The 15,230-nt window shown below is 36.3% G+C and overlaps 1 protein-coding gene across 1 annotated transcript in view; it reads left to right on the forward strand.

The window, feature by feature from the left end:
• The window catches only part of SCEL (sciellin), a 330,241-nt gene extending 315,798 nt beyond the window's left edge, over nt 1-14,443 (forward strand). The window contains exons 35-40 of the mRNA XM_081214834.1: nt 1,699-1,791; nt 2,765-2,836; nt 4,656-4,730; nt 8,445-8,553; nt 10,580-10,682; nt 12,140-14,443. Of these exons, the coding sequence (XP_081070960.1) occupies nt 1,699-1,791; nt 2,765-2,836; nt 4,656-4,730; nt 8,445-8,553; nt 10,580-10,682; nt 12,140-12,156 (469 nt within the window). The 3' untranslated portion in view covers nt 12,157-14,443. The remainder of the gene's footprint in view (nt 1-1,698; nt 1,792-2,764; nt 2,837-4,655; nt 4,731-8,444; nt 8,554-10,579; nt 10,683-12,139) is intronic.
• The last annotated feature ends 787 nt before the right edge of the window (nt 14,444-15,230 follow it).

A 15,230-nucleotide genomic window follows, 5' to 3' on the forward strand; every position in this document is an offset into this window, starting at 1 on the left:
TGAGGAACTGCCAGACTGTTTTTTAAATCAGGTGTACCATTTGATGTTCTCACTAGCAGTGTATGAAGGTTCTAGATAGTTAAATTTTCAAGGTGAACTTCCACTGCAGAAGACATTTTCTCAAGTATAATTCCATTTGGAATTTTGTAAGTTCCAACACAATATTTGGTTTTATAGTTTATAGAGTTATTTAATTAAGAAACAAAATTGTGAACGTTGATTGCAAGTTACAATTCAGCAATTTGTTTCAATGAAGGGTAACGTCTTAACAATAAAGCCATCAAGCAAAAAACATTGTCAGTCATAAGTTCTTCTTTAGGAATATTATTCAAGGCATCTAAGGAATAGTTTGGTGGAGAGTCCTCTATTGCACTGGTTCCCACATTTTATTTACATCAGACTCACCTGCTAATCCAGGGCCCACACTTTGAGAACCAGTGCTCTTTTGGGTAAGATGTCAGGCTGCCTCTAAGGTAGTGGTTCTCAATCTTGACTTGCACGTGAGACTTACTGGAGAGGTTTAAAAGACTGCAAATGCCCAAGCCATATGCCAAACCAATTAAACCAAATTCAGCATAAGAATTTTGGCAGGACACAGTTCAATCCTTATCAGAACTGTTTACAAATTATTTCACTTTCCTATCTGCAGATTTTGCAGATTGGTGATATTTGATTTTATCTTTCTGAGGACAATACAGACACATTTCACACTCATTGACAACCTTTGTCCTTTGAAACTATTTGCTAAAATTGGGTTTTGTATTATGTACTATATGATTTGAATATTTCCAAACAATTCACAACTAGGTTCATTTTTCTGGAATGACATATTCTAATGATTGTATTCGAAAATCTTCTAATAATAATAATTCTACTTTATTACTTAGTGTCATTTTAACTCAGCTGTAAAACATCTGTTTTGTGAAATATCTGTCTTAAAACTAGAAGATGGTTTTCTGTATGCCAGAGTTGATACTATGTGAACAGATGTTTTCTTCTTCTTTAAGAGCTACCTGGAAATGGAAGGAACAGGCCAGTTAAGAATGATAAATCATGATCAAGATCTAAATCCTCCTCTTGGTCTTTATGTCTCTCCTATCTCAGAGTTTACTAACACAGGGGAGGAAAAAGAGCTAAAGCTTTCACTACTCCTGCATTAGAATTTTCCTCTATCTCATAGGAAAAAGCAAATATGCCTGCACTTTGTTAAGCATAGTGACATTTTTAGATTAGCAGAAATCTAGGTCAAAGTTCTTTTGCAATCTTCAAAGTACTGCTTTCCATTAAAAACAAAATGGAAACTGGAATTTCTCAAAGGAACCCCTGGATAACTTTCATTAAACTGATAAACTGTCAGATATGTTGTACATGAAAAACTTTCTAAAATGGCACTGCTGCTGTGAAAATGTTACTGGAACCAATTTCAGATGGTTCCTGCCCTTGGTAAAAAAATATTCTGTCTTAGTGTTAGATAATGTGACACATACCTGTAGATGATTCCTAAAAGTAAGATAGTGGTCTCTGTGGAGGAGTAAAGTCGTACATGTATTCTATTTGTGTATCTGTGCAGAAACCAGGCAAACAAGAAAGAGGTTCACTGTATATTTTTAAAAGTTCATTGAACAGAATTTTAATAAAACAAAAACCTTGTAGGTGGCCTTGATTTTAAGTGCCAAATATTTGCATTTGCTTTCTCAGGCAAGATGGCCAAGTTAGTGGGTCTACTGAGGCTTTAATCAGCCCATCTTCTAGAACCACTGCCTACTCTTATGAAGCACGGAAGACGCTCAGGTACTGTGGTCAATTATAAAACAGCTGACAGGACTATTCTCCTTCTGTTGTATTTTTTTTTTCTCCTTCTGTTTTTTAAAGTAAATATCCACATACAACCTGATCCTTCCTTGGAAATGCAGAAATTTTTAATTTTACCAGTGGCTAAGCAGGCTTATACAAAGGTGTTGAGTAAACAACTTGGTCACTGGTAAGTTGTCAATTATGAATAATGAGTGTAAACTGTGATTTTTCCTTAAAAAGTCTATAATTTTTTTTTTTTTTTTTTTGCGGTACGCGGGCCTCTCACTGTTGTGGCCTCTCCCATTGTGGAGCACAGGCTCTGGACGTGAAGGCTCAGCGTCCATGGCTCACGGGCCCAGCCGCTTCGTGGCATGTGGGATCTTCCCGGACCGGGGAACAAACCCGTGTCCCCTGCATCGGCAGGCGGACTCTCAACCACTGCGCCACCAGGGAAGCCCTATAATTTTTTTTAAAAAAGCATGATTGAGACATTGGCATTGACATTCTTTAAGTAGATTTAAAGGTTTCATTAAATCAGATGTTATGTTCATTATGTTTCATTAAATCAGATGTTATGTTCATTAATTAAGGTCCACTTTTTGCTTGAGATTTGTGGGGAAAGCAATGGTTTGGAAATATGAACGGGACATCAGGGAAATAGACACTAAAACATGTTACAGGAATATTCAAAATAATCATCGTGCTCTACAACAGACTTATTGAGTGACTGATTTTCATAATAGTATTCTGGAAGTAGGCCAAGGCACTTCTGGAAGTTAAGACAAAATGGGAGACATAAATAAATTTTGCAGAAATGGATTGATACCACTTTAACATTCGTATTTCAAAGGTAATAGTTTAGAAGGACTATATGAGCATTATTTTTTTCATTGGATTGGATAATTGCCTTGTTAATTTGATTATCCTGTAAACAAACTTTAAACATGAAGTAAAATGGTTTGTATTGCAGCTCCAATGCTGAAACCAGGCATGCAGGACCACAGGATACTGTTGTGTACACAAGGACGTATGTGGAGAATAGGTACTGGAAATTTATTTGAAGTATTTTGCTATATATTTTTTATAATTTTGAAATAATCTGTGTTTAAGAAGGAATGCCATTATTTTAGGGTATGCTTGCTTCTTTCAAATAGCAGAACATTTAAGAGTATATCGAGTTCTTTATATAAATAAGTATATAATTCTTTATAATCTTTCCACTATTAAGTATTTGTCAAATAATCATACAATTTCATTGAATGGACTAAAAAATATTTTAATATAACACATGTATACATAATAGGATAGTTATTTGAGAGTTGTCACATAAACATACATGCCCAAAATAAGCTTTATAAAATTACACAAGTATTCCTATGCTAATTTGGAGTCACACTTTAATTAAATGGTTCTATTGACTATTGTTTACCTCTAATCTGAAATAAGGGGTATAACTTTTAGTAAATAAGCTCTGGCCCACAAAATCCGCTGCCTGATGTGATGGATGTTGAGGAAAATGTCAAACAAGGTCAGGGATTCACAAGTCATTCGATTTTGTGGAGTATAAAAACAAGAATTGGCCTAATTGTGGGGTAGGGTAACGGTGGGGCATTCATATGTGGATATACGCACGCATGTGTTAATCATCGCCCATTTCAAAGAGGCCAGAGATCAGAGTATGGGGGCGGGGGTCCCAGAAATTCGAGGTGCATTCGATTTGAGCAACCTTCCCCCCAAAAGGGATTCCTCAGACCCCAAAGTAAGTTACCTTGTAAAATGCAACCTCAACTTTGATTTTGCTGCTTAATCCAGTTCTCCCTAAAATCTACACTGACAGTGCAGTATATATTAGACCAGAGGCCCTAGAATCAGAGTTGGGATTGAATCTTAGTTTGTCATTTACTGACTATGTGGCCTCAGCAAAAGTGCTTAACATCAGTTTTCTGTCTCAATTCAAGTCTCAATTTTCTGACCAATAAAATGGGAATAATTTTATATGTATCAGGCATAAGTATGTGCAAACTTTTATTTAGCATTGTGGGCTATGTGTTCCATAAAGTAGATTCTATTTCTGACAGCAGTCTGCCTACGGGCAGTTTGGAGGGAGGGAAGGATTTCTCATTAAAAAATCCCAAGTGAGGGCTATGGAGTTATCCTTCACTGTATGAAATAATAGGAACATATTGCTTCTGGTCCTAATATGCTCCCAGGTAGTGTAAGTACTGGGGAAGCAGTTATGGACAGCCAGCTGGTTAGTGCACTGCACACTTCATTTGTCTCCGGGAGAGAGTGACGTTTACAAACTGGAGCAGAAAGGGAACAAAGAGGACTTTTAAAAGTTACAGTATTTTTGCTTTCATTCTAAATGATTCCTGGATGTTTTCAAGCAAATATAAAAACTTCCAAAGCTTTCTCTAAAAGTTCAGGAGTGTTTCTCTACGTGAATGGTGTCTGTCTATATTTGCCTGCACTGGCTCGTGCTTTGTGTATATTCTTTACGTGAGGCTACAGATAGCTTTCTTTTAGTAAAAATAAGGGAGGTGCAAGTATAAACTTCATGGAAAACAATAACTGCTTTTCCTGCTTACACTTGTTCTTGCACTCTCCTTGCCCCATTCTTAATTTATCTTGGTGAATATGTCAACTTATGTCAACTTGAAGGTTTCTTGCATATCAATACTTCTCCAGATTAAAAAAAAAAAAGAGTCAGTACATTGTCCTGGCTTGTAACATCACAAAGAAGAATAATAATGAGGCTGTGTGAGTGGGTGTGTGTGTGCTTCCTTGCCTGCATAGGGGTATATACTTCAATACTAGGGAAATAGCCCAATTCTCACATGTCCATATGTGTTTGTTTCTAGTAAATCACCAAAGGATAGATATCAGGAGAGTATCTCTGGAAAATACATACAAACCGTTTATTCGACTTCCGATAGGTGAGTATGTCTGTATTTCCATACATAAAAGTATATACACACACACATATAAACATATGTATTTTTATATATTATAGATAATATATATGTGTGTACATACTTTATAAATATACATTTTATTATATATGTGTATATTATTTATATATAATATATATTTACATATCTTCATTATGTATATAGCACTGAAATATATATGTACACATTCTTGTAGTCCATTGAACTTGGAGATGACATTCCTGACAGTGGTTATATTGGTGACTGTATGAGTGGAACAAAGTACAGCAACCTCTGCATCTAGGAATTTGCTCCTTGGCTTCCTGGCTGTTGTTCTTTGATTTTGATGTACTTTATTCCAGTAGAGCTTTCTGTGCCTTACAGCTGCCTCCCAGGCAAGTGTCTCTGCTGTTGGTGATCCCAGGAGTCCCCAGTACTGCCACATTATTAGCATCTAGGCTTCATTGCATCCCTAGACTGTGCCCTCAGCCCTCCCTCCTTGCGGTTTTCCAAAGCCAGCTCACCTTACAAACAGCTGCGTGGATGTGCCGCTGTGACCCACTAGGCCCCGTGCTCAGTTCCCAGGAAGGAGGTTAGGATGAGCATCAATTTAGTGCCGGTAAACTGACCTCAGGCTTTTGCTCTTGATTACTCTCTTTTACCATTTTATGCTCAGTCGGGTAAATAGGTGACACTCCTGAGACTGTGGCCTGCAGACTTCCAGCGGAGGAAATAAAAATAATTAGCATTTCAATCCAACCATTGGAAACCAGCTGTAATGCAAATGTCCGGTATTCTATGGATGGTATTTCTGTATTGCAGGGGGTGGAAATATGGCTCACTGAGGATCACGACATATCTTTTTTTTTTTTTTTTTTTTGCGGTACACGGGCCTCTCACTGTTGTGGCCTCTCCCGTTGCGGAGCACAGGCTCCGGACGCGCAGGCTCAGCGGCCATGGCTCACGGGCCCAGCCGCTTCGTGGCACGTGGGATCTTCGCGGACCGGGGCACGAACCCGTGTCCCCTGCATCGGCAGGTGGACTCTCAACCACTGCGCCACCAGGGAAGCCCCCATATCTCATTTTTATGCACAGCCTCAGCTTGTGACGCAGTCCTTGGCACCTAACAGATACTCAATAAATTATTCCTGAATAAACAAACCTATGTTCCTTTTACTAAGGGAAACAGGTGGGCCAGGCATCAAAATTATATCCTCTTTTTGTCACTTTTGTAAGATCTTCTATTACCAAGGCTCTTCTTAGTGTCTTGCCTTTAAGTCACACCTCTTTGATGTGACTACAGGAGCACCACAAGTACTGCTTAGATAACCAGAACACCAGAGCTAGGTTTTTCATAATGCTCTGAAAAGATCTTTGACCAAGTATGATCTTTTTTTTTTTGGTCACAAGGCACAGCTTTGTTCCCTGACCAGGGATCAAACCCAGGTCCCTGGCAGGAAGAGCATGGAGTCCTAGCCACTGGAACACCAGAGAATTCCTCTGACCAAGTATGATCTTAATAAGGATAACACCAACACCAGAGCTTTCCCTGGGCTCATATTTTTATTGTTAAGGAAGAAAAGCATTCCACATTAAAGTATTGCCCTCAAAGTGAAGAATTTCACTCCTGTTCCTCAAGTGATCCTTGAAATTTTTTAGTCATCAGAGCAAAAGTCAATTCTCTGTTAAAACTGGTTAGTCCAGCAAACTTTTTCTGTTGATCATTGTGTGAAATTAGCTGCATCCCCACAGTTCTTACCTAAGCACATCAATCCCATAAAGTGGCCAGTGCCCCTTTACAGGGTAAATACCAAATTCCTCTGTACATGATTTATGGGCCTTCAGAATCTGATCCTGCTGAATATTGACTGATGTTCAGTCACTCCAGCCACCCTCATTGTGTGGCACCTTGGTACATCCTGTTCACTGTGCTTGGAACCCCTCCATCACGCCCCTCCCCACCTCACTGAGCTCCCCTTGAGAGCTCCTTCACCCTCAGGCTTTAACTCAGATGACACTTATGCTGACAAGCCTTTCCTGCTTCACCCCAGGGATGAGTTGCTCCACTGGCTGTGTTCTCCGAACTCTTTTCACACATCCATAAATATGTGGTGACCATCCAATCACACACCTGGCTACCCTAGTGGAAAGAAGGCTTCTCATTGGAGGAGACTCTCTCATTCTTCTTTATATTCCCAGCTCCTGTCTCAGTGTGTCTCTGGAATGGAAGAATGCTAGAGAGTGGCAGTTTTTACTCTGGAAGTGCTTACAGTCTAACATGGGAAATTTAAGTGTGTGGGTACCTACGTATGCATATATGTGAAAAATGCATAGGAAACTCTTTGCCCGGAATATGTAAGCAAGTACCTAGAGAGATCATTGAAAGAGGGAAATATTTATTTATATACATAAGGGAAGAAGAGATTACCAGAAGGGCTGAGAGTATAAAATGAAAAAAGGTTTATCTACTCCAATCCCTTTCCTCTCTTACCCCCTCCTCCCCTCAACTTTCCCTCCTCTCTGCTTCTAGTCCTGCGCTTGATGACAGGATCCATTGTGGTTTCTGGGCATGACTAGTTCTTTCTAACCCAGCGAGCCCAGTCAGTCTCACAAAGCAGGCCCAGAGGTAGCAAAGGGCTCTGTGGCTGCTCTGCCTTCATTCAAATCCTGCCTCTGCCACTCACTGGCTACATGACTTACCCTTCTGTGCCTCAGCTTTCTCTTCTGTAAAATAATGATAAAAATAAGAGTACCTGCTTCTCAGAGATGTTGTGAAGAATAAACGAGTTGATATAAGCAAAGTGCGTGGAAAATGCACTGCACATATTAAACATATTAGCACTATTAAGTATTAGCTATTTTTATTTCACCACCCCGGTACGTATCCTACTTTGGAAATTTCAGGCTTGTTTGCTAACACCTTGAGACTAGTAAACTCTGCAAGGTGCTATTTAAGACTGTCCTAAGACCTTTCAAAAGGAAAAGAATCAAGTAGTTATCGGCCTTTCTTAAGACTCTGGCGTGATCCAAGGTCTTTTGGACTTGCTGATCATTTATTTATTATTGAACATTATTTTTCCAAAGTAAATAGCAAAGCTCTTTTTTCCCCATCAAATTTGTGGTGAGATTATATCATATTGGAGAATTTTTGTCATGAAAGGGCCCCCAACATTCTGAGTCTTACAGTGTGACACCAAGAGAAGTGGCATAGGGGAGCATTTTAGTGACTCTGGACTCTAGAATCTAGGTTATCCATCATTTGTGAATTCACCAACACATTCTTGAATGGATTTCTATTTTTGTCCTATTGAATGTTTTGAGAGTTAAATTTTTATATTAATCTGCAGCATAAATTTTCTATGATATAAGTGTATTAATAATTCAAAACCCTCTTCTATCTTCAAGGGGTACTTATGATCTAGTTCAGTTAGAAAACTGTGAACATCTTTGTCCTGCCCAGATGCACTTTTGATTGCTAATGAATTAATAATCTGAGACTTTCCTTCATGTTAATTCTTTGATATCATTTTGAAATAACTAGAAGAATCAATCACTTATCCTGCTATCCTAGGATAAGTAAATCCTCAGCTTTCCTTGATTTTTACACAATTTACTACAGTATCAACAAAATTAGCATATCATTTCCATATGACTTTATGGGGAATACATCTGTCTTTTGCATGACGACAAATTTATTTTTAATTGCTTACATCTCTATAGGTCTGTCATTGAAATGGATATGTGCACTTACTGTCGAAAACCCTTGGGCACAGAAGCTAAGATGATTTTAAATGAATTACAAATTTGCTGCCATTCCACTTGCTTCAAGGTAAGGCTATGTTTATTGCGTTTAACTCAATATAAAATTGCATAACGATTGGAATAAAAATAATTATTTAATGAAATATATGAGATGAAGTTAAAGCTTTCAGAAACACTGTCATGCACATTAATAATGCACTATTTAAACATTTCTCAGAGTTCTACAGCCTAAACCTCCAAGGTTTATAATTATTCTCTTGGCTTTAGGCTTAAAAGTTGATTATTGACACATTTATAACTCTTGCCCTACAGATTGAGATCTGTAAAAAGATAAACACTGGTTCTCTTTAGAAAAGTTTTTGCAGCATTTTCATAAATCATGCGTTACATAAAATATATAATGAAACCTGAAAAGGCAAAGAACTTGTTGAGAAGAAAGCTGGCAGCTCCTTACGTCATGAAATTAGGACCAATGGGCTTAACAGTAGTTGAAACTCAGTCTGCTTTTGAGAGCATGATTAATTCTAATTAAATGTGGCTTAGTATAATAATAAAGCGTACATAGTAAAATGCTTCACAGTTTGTGTTTTTATATGCTATTTCTTTTACTTTTCACAAAAACATTGCGTAGGTCAACAATATAGTTTTTGGTGTAACTGGGTGAGCACTTAACTGGGAACCTGAAGACCTGAGCTGGAATTCTGACTGACACTAACTGAGGCCATGTGACTTTGGACGATCATCTAAATTAGCTTAGCCTCAGTTTCCTCATCTGTAAAATGAAGTAGCTGATTAGACCAGTGGTTTTCAACCCTGGATGCATATTATAATTGTCTTAGGAGATTAGGAGAAAAATAGAATGCTTGGGACCAGCCCCAATTAAATCAAGAATCTTAGAGATGATTGCTGGGCATTGGTATTTTTACAATCTCCTTAGATAGATCTAACAGGCAGCCAGTTTAAGAACCACAGCCTAAATCTATGGGTCCTTTCTAGTGCTGATATTCTATGACTGAAACAAATTATCTAATTCAGTCAAGTAGATGTAATACTTTGACAATTGATTGCTTCTCCTTAAATTAGCTTCAGAAAGTGACACAAAGCAAGAAGAAATATGATGCCTCATTTTGAGCAAATAAAATCCAAAAGGCCATCATATATAGAATTCTATATAAAATGTAATCTGAAGATTTCATAATTATTTAATTATGACAGTAAAATTTCATTTTAATTATTAAGTTTACTCAACGAAAGAAAAGTTAGTCTATAGCTCCTTATTTTAAATTATTATGCAGAAAAATTTTTTAAAGAAGAAAATTCTCCTGATTATTGCTTTTGGTAAATAGGAATAAGTTCCATTTATTATATTTTGGATGATTTATGTCCATTTTCAATTTAATTATAAAATACTACTGAGAATAAAAATGTCCCCACACTCCTAGGAAAAGACAGATTATTCTATAGCCATAATAATAGAGAACCATCTGAACTAGCTTAAACATGTCAAACTGATCTATGACAATTTGCGTCAGGGAACTTGAAAGTCAGCCAGTTGGCAGTGAACTTGCTCCAGTGAGCACAGGTCTAAGGCAGATGTCAACCCTTTCCTTCCTCTTTAACCAACACAACTTGAAACAAACTTCCCCCTAAACCCTGCACAGGATCAGAAGTTTGCTTTGCTCAATGACCCTATACCCGGACAGCATAGCTCTCCCTTAGTAAGCAAACAATAAATGCACTTTGTGTTTTTGTTTGCGATATCAGTGGTGATCTTGTCTTTGGCATAACCAATTTCTGAAAATGTATGTCTACTCTGTTGTGAGTTACATAGAAACTTCAGTGGTATATATGCCCTGAAATGCACACCTCCATAGTAGAGGGATTTATGAGAGGATTTATTTGAAAAGTTTGGTGTGTGGATCACAGACAATAAGTATACTCTTATTTTCCCTCTGGATTCTCTTGAGGCTTCTTCATCTGAGTGTTGCTATGAAGGATGGTACTGAAAAAAGTAAAAGTGTTTTTTTTTTTAATCCTGTTACGCCAAGAATCTAAACTTCATATATAATGTAAAGTTTATACATTCTGTTTAGTGTGAAATATGCAAACAACCTTTGGGAAACCTACAAGCTGGTGACAGTGTTTGGATTTATAGACAGACAATACATTGTGAACCTTGCTACTCTCAAGTTGTAGGTAAGTGTTAAGCTCTTAAGGAACCATCACTAACATTAATGAATTTTTGATTTTGAAAGATTTCAAAACTAAAAAGTATTTTCTTAATTATATTAAAGATTCAGCTGCAGATACCATGGTGGCATTTCACTTTATGGTGTAAAAATCAGTCAACATTTATATTTTCTTCTGATATCAGATCAGACATAGGGACAACTAAGCAAAAGTCATTTATTTTAGGAAATTTTCCATTTTTTCCAAACAAAAACAGATTTTCTTTGCTCTACTGTTTGGTGGAATTGAAGTGCATTTCTGTGAATGACCTTTACGTTTGCACTGGAATAAACTTTTTTTAAACGTAATTTGGTTATTATACTAAATGCCTTTTAATGTTATTTTTAAACAGAAAATTTAGAGTTAATAGTGTACAATTCTATATTAGTGTTATTTTTAAATGGAAAATTTAGAGTTAATGGTGTACAATTCTATATTGCATATAACATTTGAATTTTTTTTTTACCTTTAAGACCAACTTTACTATAATTTGGACACCTAATTAGCATAAATGTTGTGAGAAGAAACATTAAGTGTCTGCATTTTTAACTCATATTTTCAATAAGCTTAGCATGAAAGCTGTAAAAGTTGATTTAAAAGATGTGTACAGTGCACAGTAAGCTAGCAATGTAAAATCCTATGAAACTTCATTGTAAAGCTAGTATCAACATTTAATTTTTGCTTCAATAGTAAGTAGGGAGAATAACCATGATGATATTGGGGAGCTGGTCAACAGCACTGTGTGAAAGGCAAGTTGCCTGCTGGTGGTAAATGAAAAAGGAGCATTTGCGATTTTTACACGGGATCCAAAATATGGAATTTAATGACAAATGTGTGATAGTAATGAGGTACTGAGAGGCTACATCTGGAAAATACTCTGAAAAATATTCAGAAAGCCATGTTCCATCAGGCTGCAGAATCAATGACAAGAACAAAGCTAATTATATTCATACTTTGCCTTCTATTTTCTGCTTTCCCCAGCCAGTTCTCATATTTCTTTTTTTTTTCTTAATCGAGCAGCCTTATCAGGATCCATTGTTACATCAAGGGGCCTTGATGTGCATGGTGCAGCTCTAAAACTTTCAGTCCCGGGAGTCCATGATACGGTTTAGGAGATGTGGTTACCAAAACACTCAGAAGTCTTTGTGTGTTCTTCCCTGTGTGCATTTTTATAGTATATTTAAGTTGTCAAGACATGACTCTCAGGCATGTCATAAATATGAGTACAGGGCATTGATATTTTGTATTCATGGTATGACGAAAAGCCATGCCACAGTGATGACTGCAGTAGGAGGTGAAAGTAAAATGCTTAACCCACCACTACCCCCTTGATGAGTAATTATTTATTTTTTTTTAAACTTTAGTTATAGGCTTATTTTTGTGCTGAATTTGTATATCTAACTTATTTTCTTTAAATTTTTCAGCAAAGTGGATTCAGTAATCCTGGCACATGAAAATCAAGATGAAAGCATTCACTAAGGAATTAAAATTTTTATTGTAGGACATATAATCTAGGAAAGCTTTTACACCAAAGATTGACTCTGTGTAGAATTAACAACTCTGCTATTGCATGAATAATCTAATTGCCTCCACTAAGGTCACATACATAAAGGGAACCATCTGGTATCTGGTTAGATTTAGAGATCAAAAATTCAAGTGGTTCTAGTTCCCAGTGTCAAAGGAAGCACGCTTCTGATGGCATTGAGCATTGTCAGCCTTGACCAGGTCCGTCTCTGCTCAATATTAGGCTGTGTGTCACGGTTTCCATTATAGACAAATTTACCATTTTCTCACCTTTGTATCCCTAAGAATTTGGATTTACAGATGTTATTGAAGTCTTGGTAAAACTGTCATGGGAGCAAGATATGTTTCCTTTATGTACAAAAGTAATGTTGATAGAAATTTTGGCAGAAAGATAAAGTTTGGCAGAAAGATGTTAACGTATAAAGTTGTATGGACCTCAGAAAATCACTTAAACTTTTCAGATTTCTGTGCTATTATCTGTAACATGAGGGGCAATGGACAAAATGATTTCTAAGGTCTCTTTCTGCTCCAACATTATCAGATTCTAAAGCAAGTTTTTGTTTGCTCTTTAGAAACATACCTGAATCTGTGTTTGTTAGGCATATTGAACTAGATAGGATATCTAAACAATTTAACCTTGGTATCATCCTTCAGTTTATCACCGATACAAGTTTTATAGAATGTGTTTTAAAAACAGAAAGACCTGCATTTATGGGTAATGGGTAAAATCATATGACATAGTGTTTACGTAATTTGTCAGGTTTTCTTTGCATGCATTTCAAAATCTGGATTCATAAATGATCTGTGAGAAATAATGAAAGTTATGGACTACAAAGACATGTTCTTTCGCATGCTATATCTATTCCTATTACATAGCACTTTATAGTTACAGATGGCTTATAAAAATAAATGAACTGTCAGTTATACAGAATCTTCTTGTACAGTGTCTATAAATATTACTCACTGGCATTGATATGTCAATTATAGTGATCATAATGTATTATATTCTGTGCCATGCTGCTTAAATTAATTTTTTAACTGCTCAATCTATAACTTTGATTTTTAAAGAGCTTTTTCTTAAGGAATTGAAAATTCAATAATCTTGTGAGGAACTATTATTATTATTAAAATTGAGACATTGCACTTATAAACTACTTTATATGCACATAGCAATTGCTTCTCAAAGGAAAGCATATGGAACATTGAGAGAGGGTGGAATTCTAAGGGAGTTTAAGGCAGTTGTAAAAAACTGACAAACTAGGGAGATTAAAAGATAATCATGTATTTTCTAAATGTTGATAAATGTAAAGAGTTATTCTTCTGTATAATGATTTCAAGCATCTGTTCCTCTTAGACACTGGTCCACAAAGTGTTAAACACTAATGCTTATTAAAATACAGAAATGTGTAATCATTGTCCTATGGAGAGGGAGCCAGAAAAAACAATTAATAATAATTTGATATTCATTAATTCATGCTTGATGAGAAGCGGTGGTAATTGAGCCATATGTTTTATTGTTCTCTTATTACATGCTATCAGAGTGGATCAAAAGAAATAATTTTCTTAGAGTTGGAATTTGTGGCAGGAAAGGACGAATGAAATAGTATCCCTCTCTTTTATATAAAGTGTATTAACATCTCAATGCCTTTGTGGTAATTAAAAATCATTTGAATATCATTTTTAAAGGATTCTACTGTTGAATGCTTAATTAAAAAAAAAACCTAAAAGGAACGTAATTCTCACTTTTCTGTAGCTGTTTAATGGACCCTTTCTTCTACAATAATGTATTAAATTAAACCAAAAGCTGTTGTAAAAATGGAATAAATACGGAGTGGAGAGATAAGGGCTTCTGATTTACCAAGTCCTCTTCATCATGTCTGGGATTACTTGCACCATAGGAATGACAGATTCCTAAAACAGTTTGTAAGATCTCATTTTTTCTTTTTTTTTTTGCAGCTAACTTAATTATGCTATGATTGGCATACTTTTCCTGGACACAACTGCCTAAATCTCAGAATACCAGGCCCTGAATTCTATTACAAATGAAGAGATGTCTCTAAAAAATAATTAATGGCTCCACTATGAGAGTATCCTTCCAAAAAGCAAAACAAAAATATATCTAGTAATCTTGGAAATAGAAGTTGTTAAAAACCTTCTTTGTTCTTTTACTAAGGCCAAGAAATAAAAATTTATTCAAGAAGTAATCTATGCATCCTTAATTGTTTGATTGCAATCACTCCTATAATTAGATAGGAGTGATGAGACGGTCCAGTTCTCACTGCTGGGGCACTCTCTAACTTGTTTACTATGATAGAAGATCATGAGTGTTTGGAACATTTTCTTATTCATCTTGATTCAGAGCTCTACCAAAACAAGTAACCGTTTGGTCTACCTAGAGGCAAACTTACCATGATGATGTTGATTTTTTGTTGTTGTAGTTGTTACTACTGAATATACTGGTTATTTGGTACAATGTAAATAAATTGTTTTTAGCATTCCACCTATACCATAGCACTCAACAGTTCCCAGAGGTGCCCATAAATATCTGTATTAACTTGGATAGGCCATTTCCCTCATGGGTCAATTTCCTGCTACTTAAAATGTGAGATTGAGAACATTGGCTTGCTGTTGTACCCACCAGCACAAACACTGCAAGAATCTATGAATCTATTCCTGCTGCTTACCCCATTCTTAGATTATCTCTTTTGTTAGATGCCTAAGAGTTGGTGGATGTTTTGAATGTGCTGCAGAATTGCATGTTAACTTTGTCACAACACAAAGTGAATTCTGGATCGTGTCTACTGGATCTCTGTCCTGCCATTTGAGAAGTATGGCTTCTGAGATAGTCCTGAAATGTTCAAATGTCTCCTGAGTTAGGTAATGGTTTCCGTTTTTTCACTAGAAGAGAGGAAACCGATCATTATCATTGCCTTATAAATCCATCTGGGAAAGATTTTTTAACTTCATTGCCCCTTTGAAACATTCTTCTCA

Source organism: Mesoplodon bidens (genome assembly GCF_964165515.1).
Source record: "Mesoplodon bidens genome assembly, chromosome: 17".
NCBI classification, from domain to species: Eukaryota; Metazoa; Chordata; class Mammalia; order Artiodactyla; family Ziphiidae; genus Mesoplodon; species Mesoplodon bidens.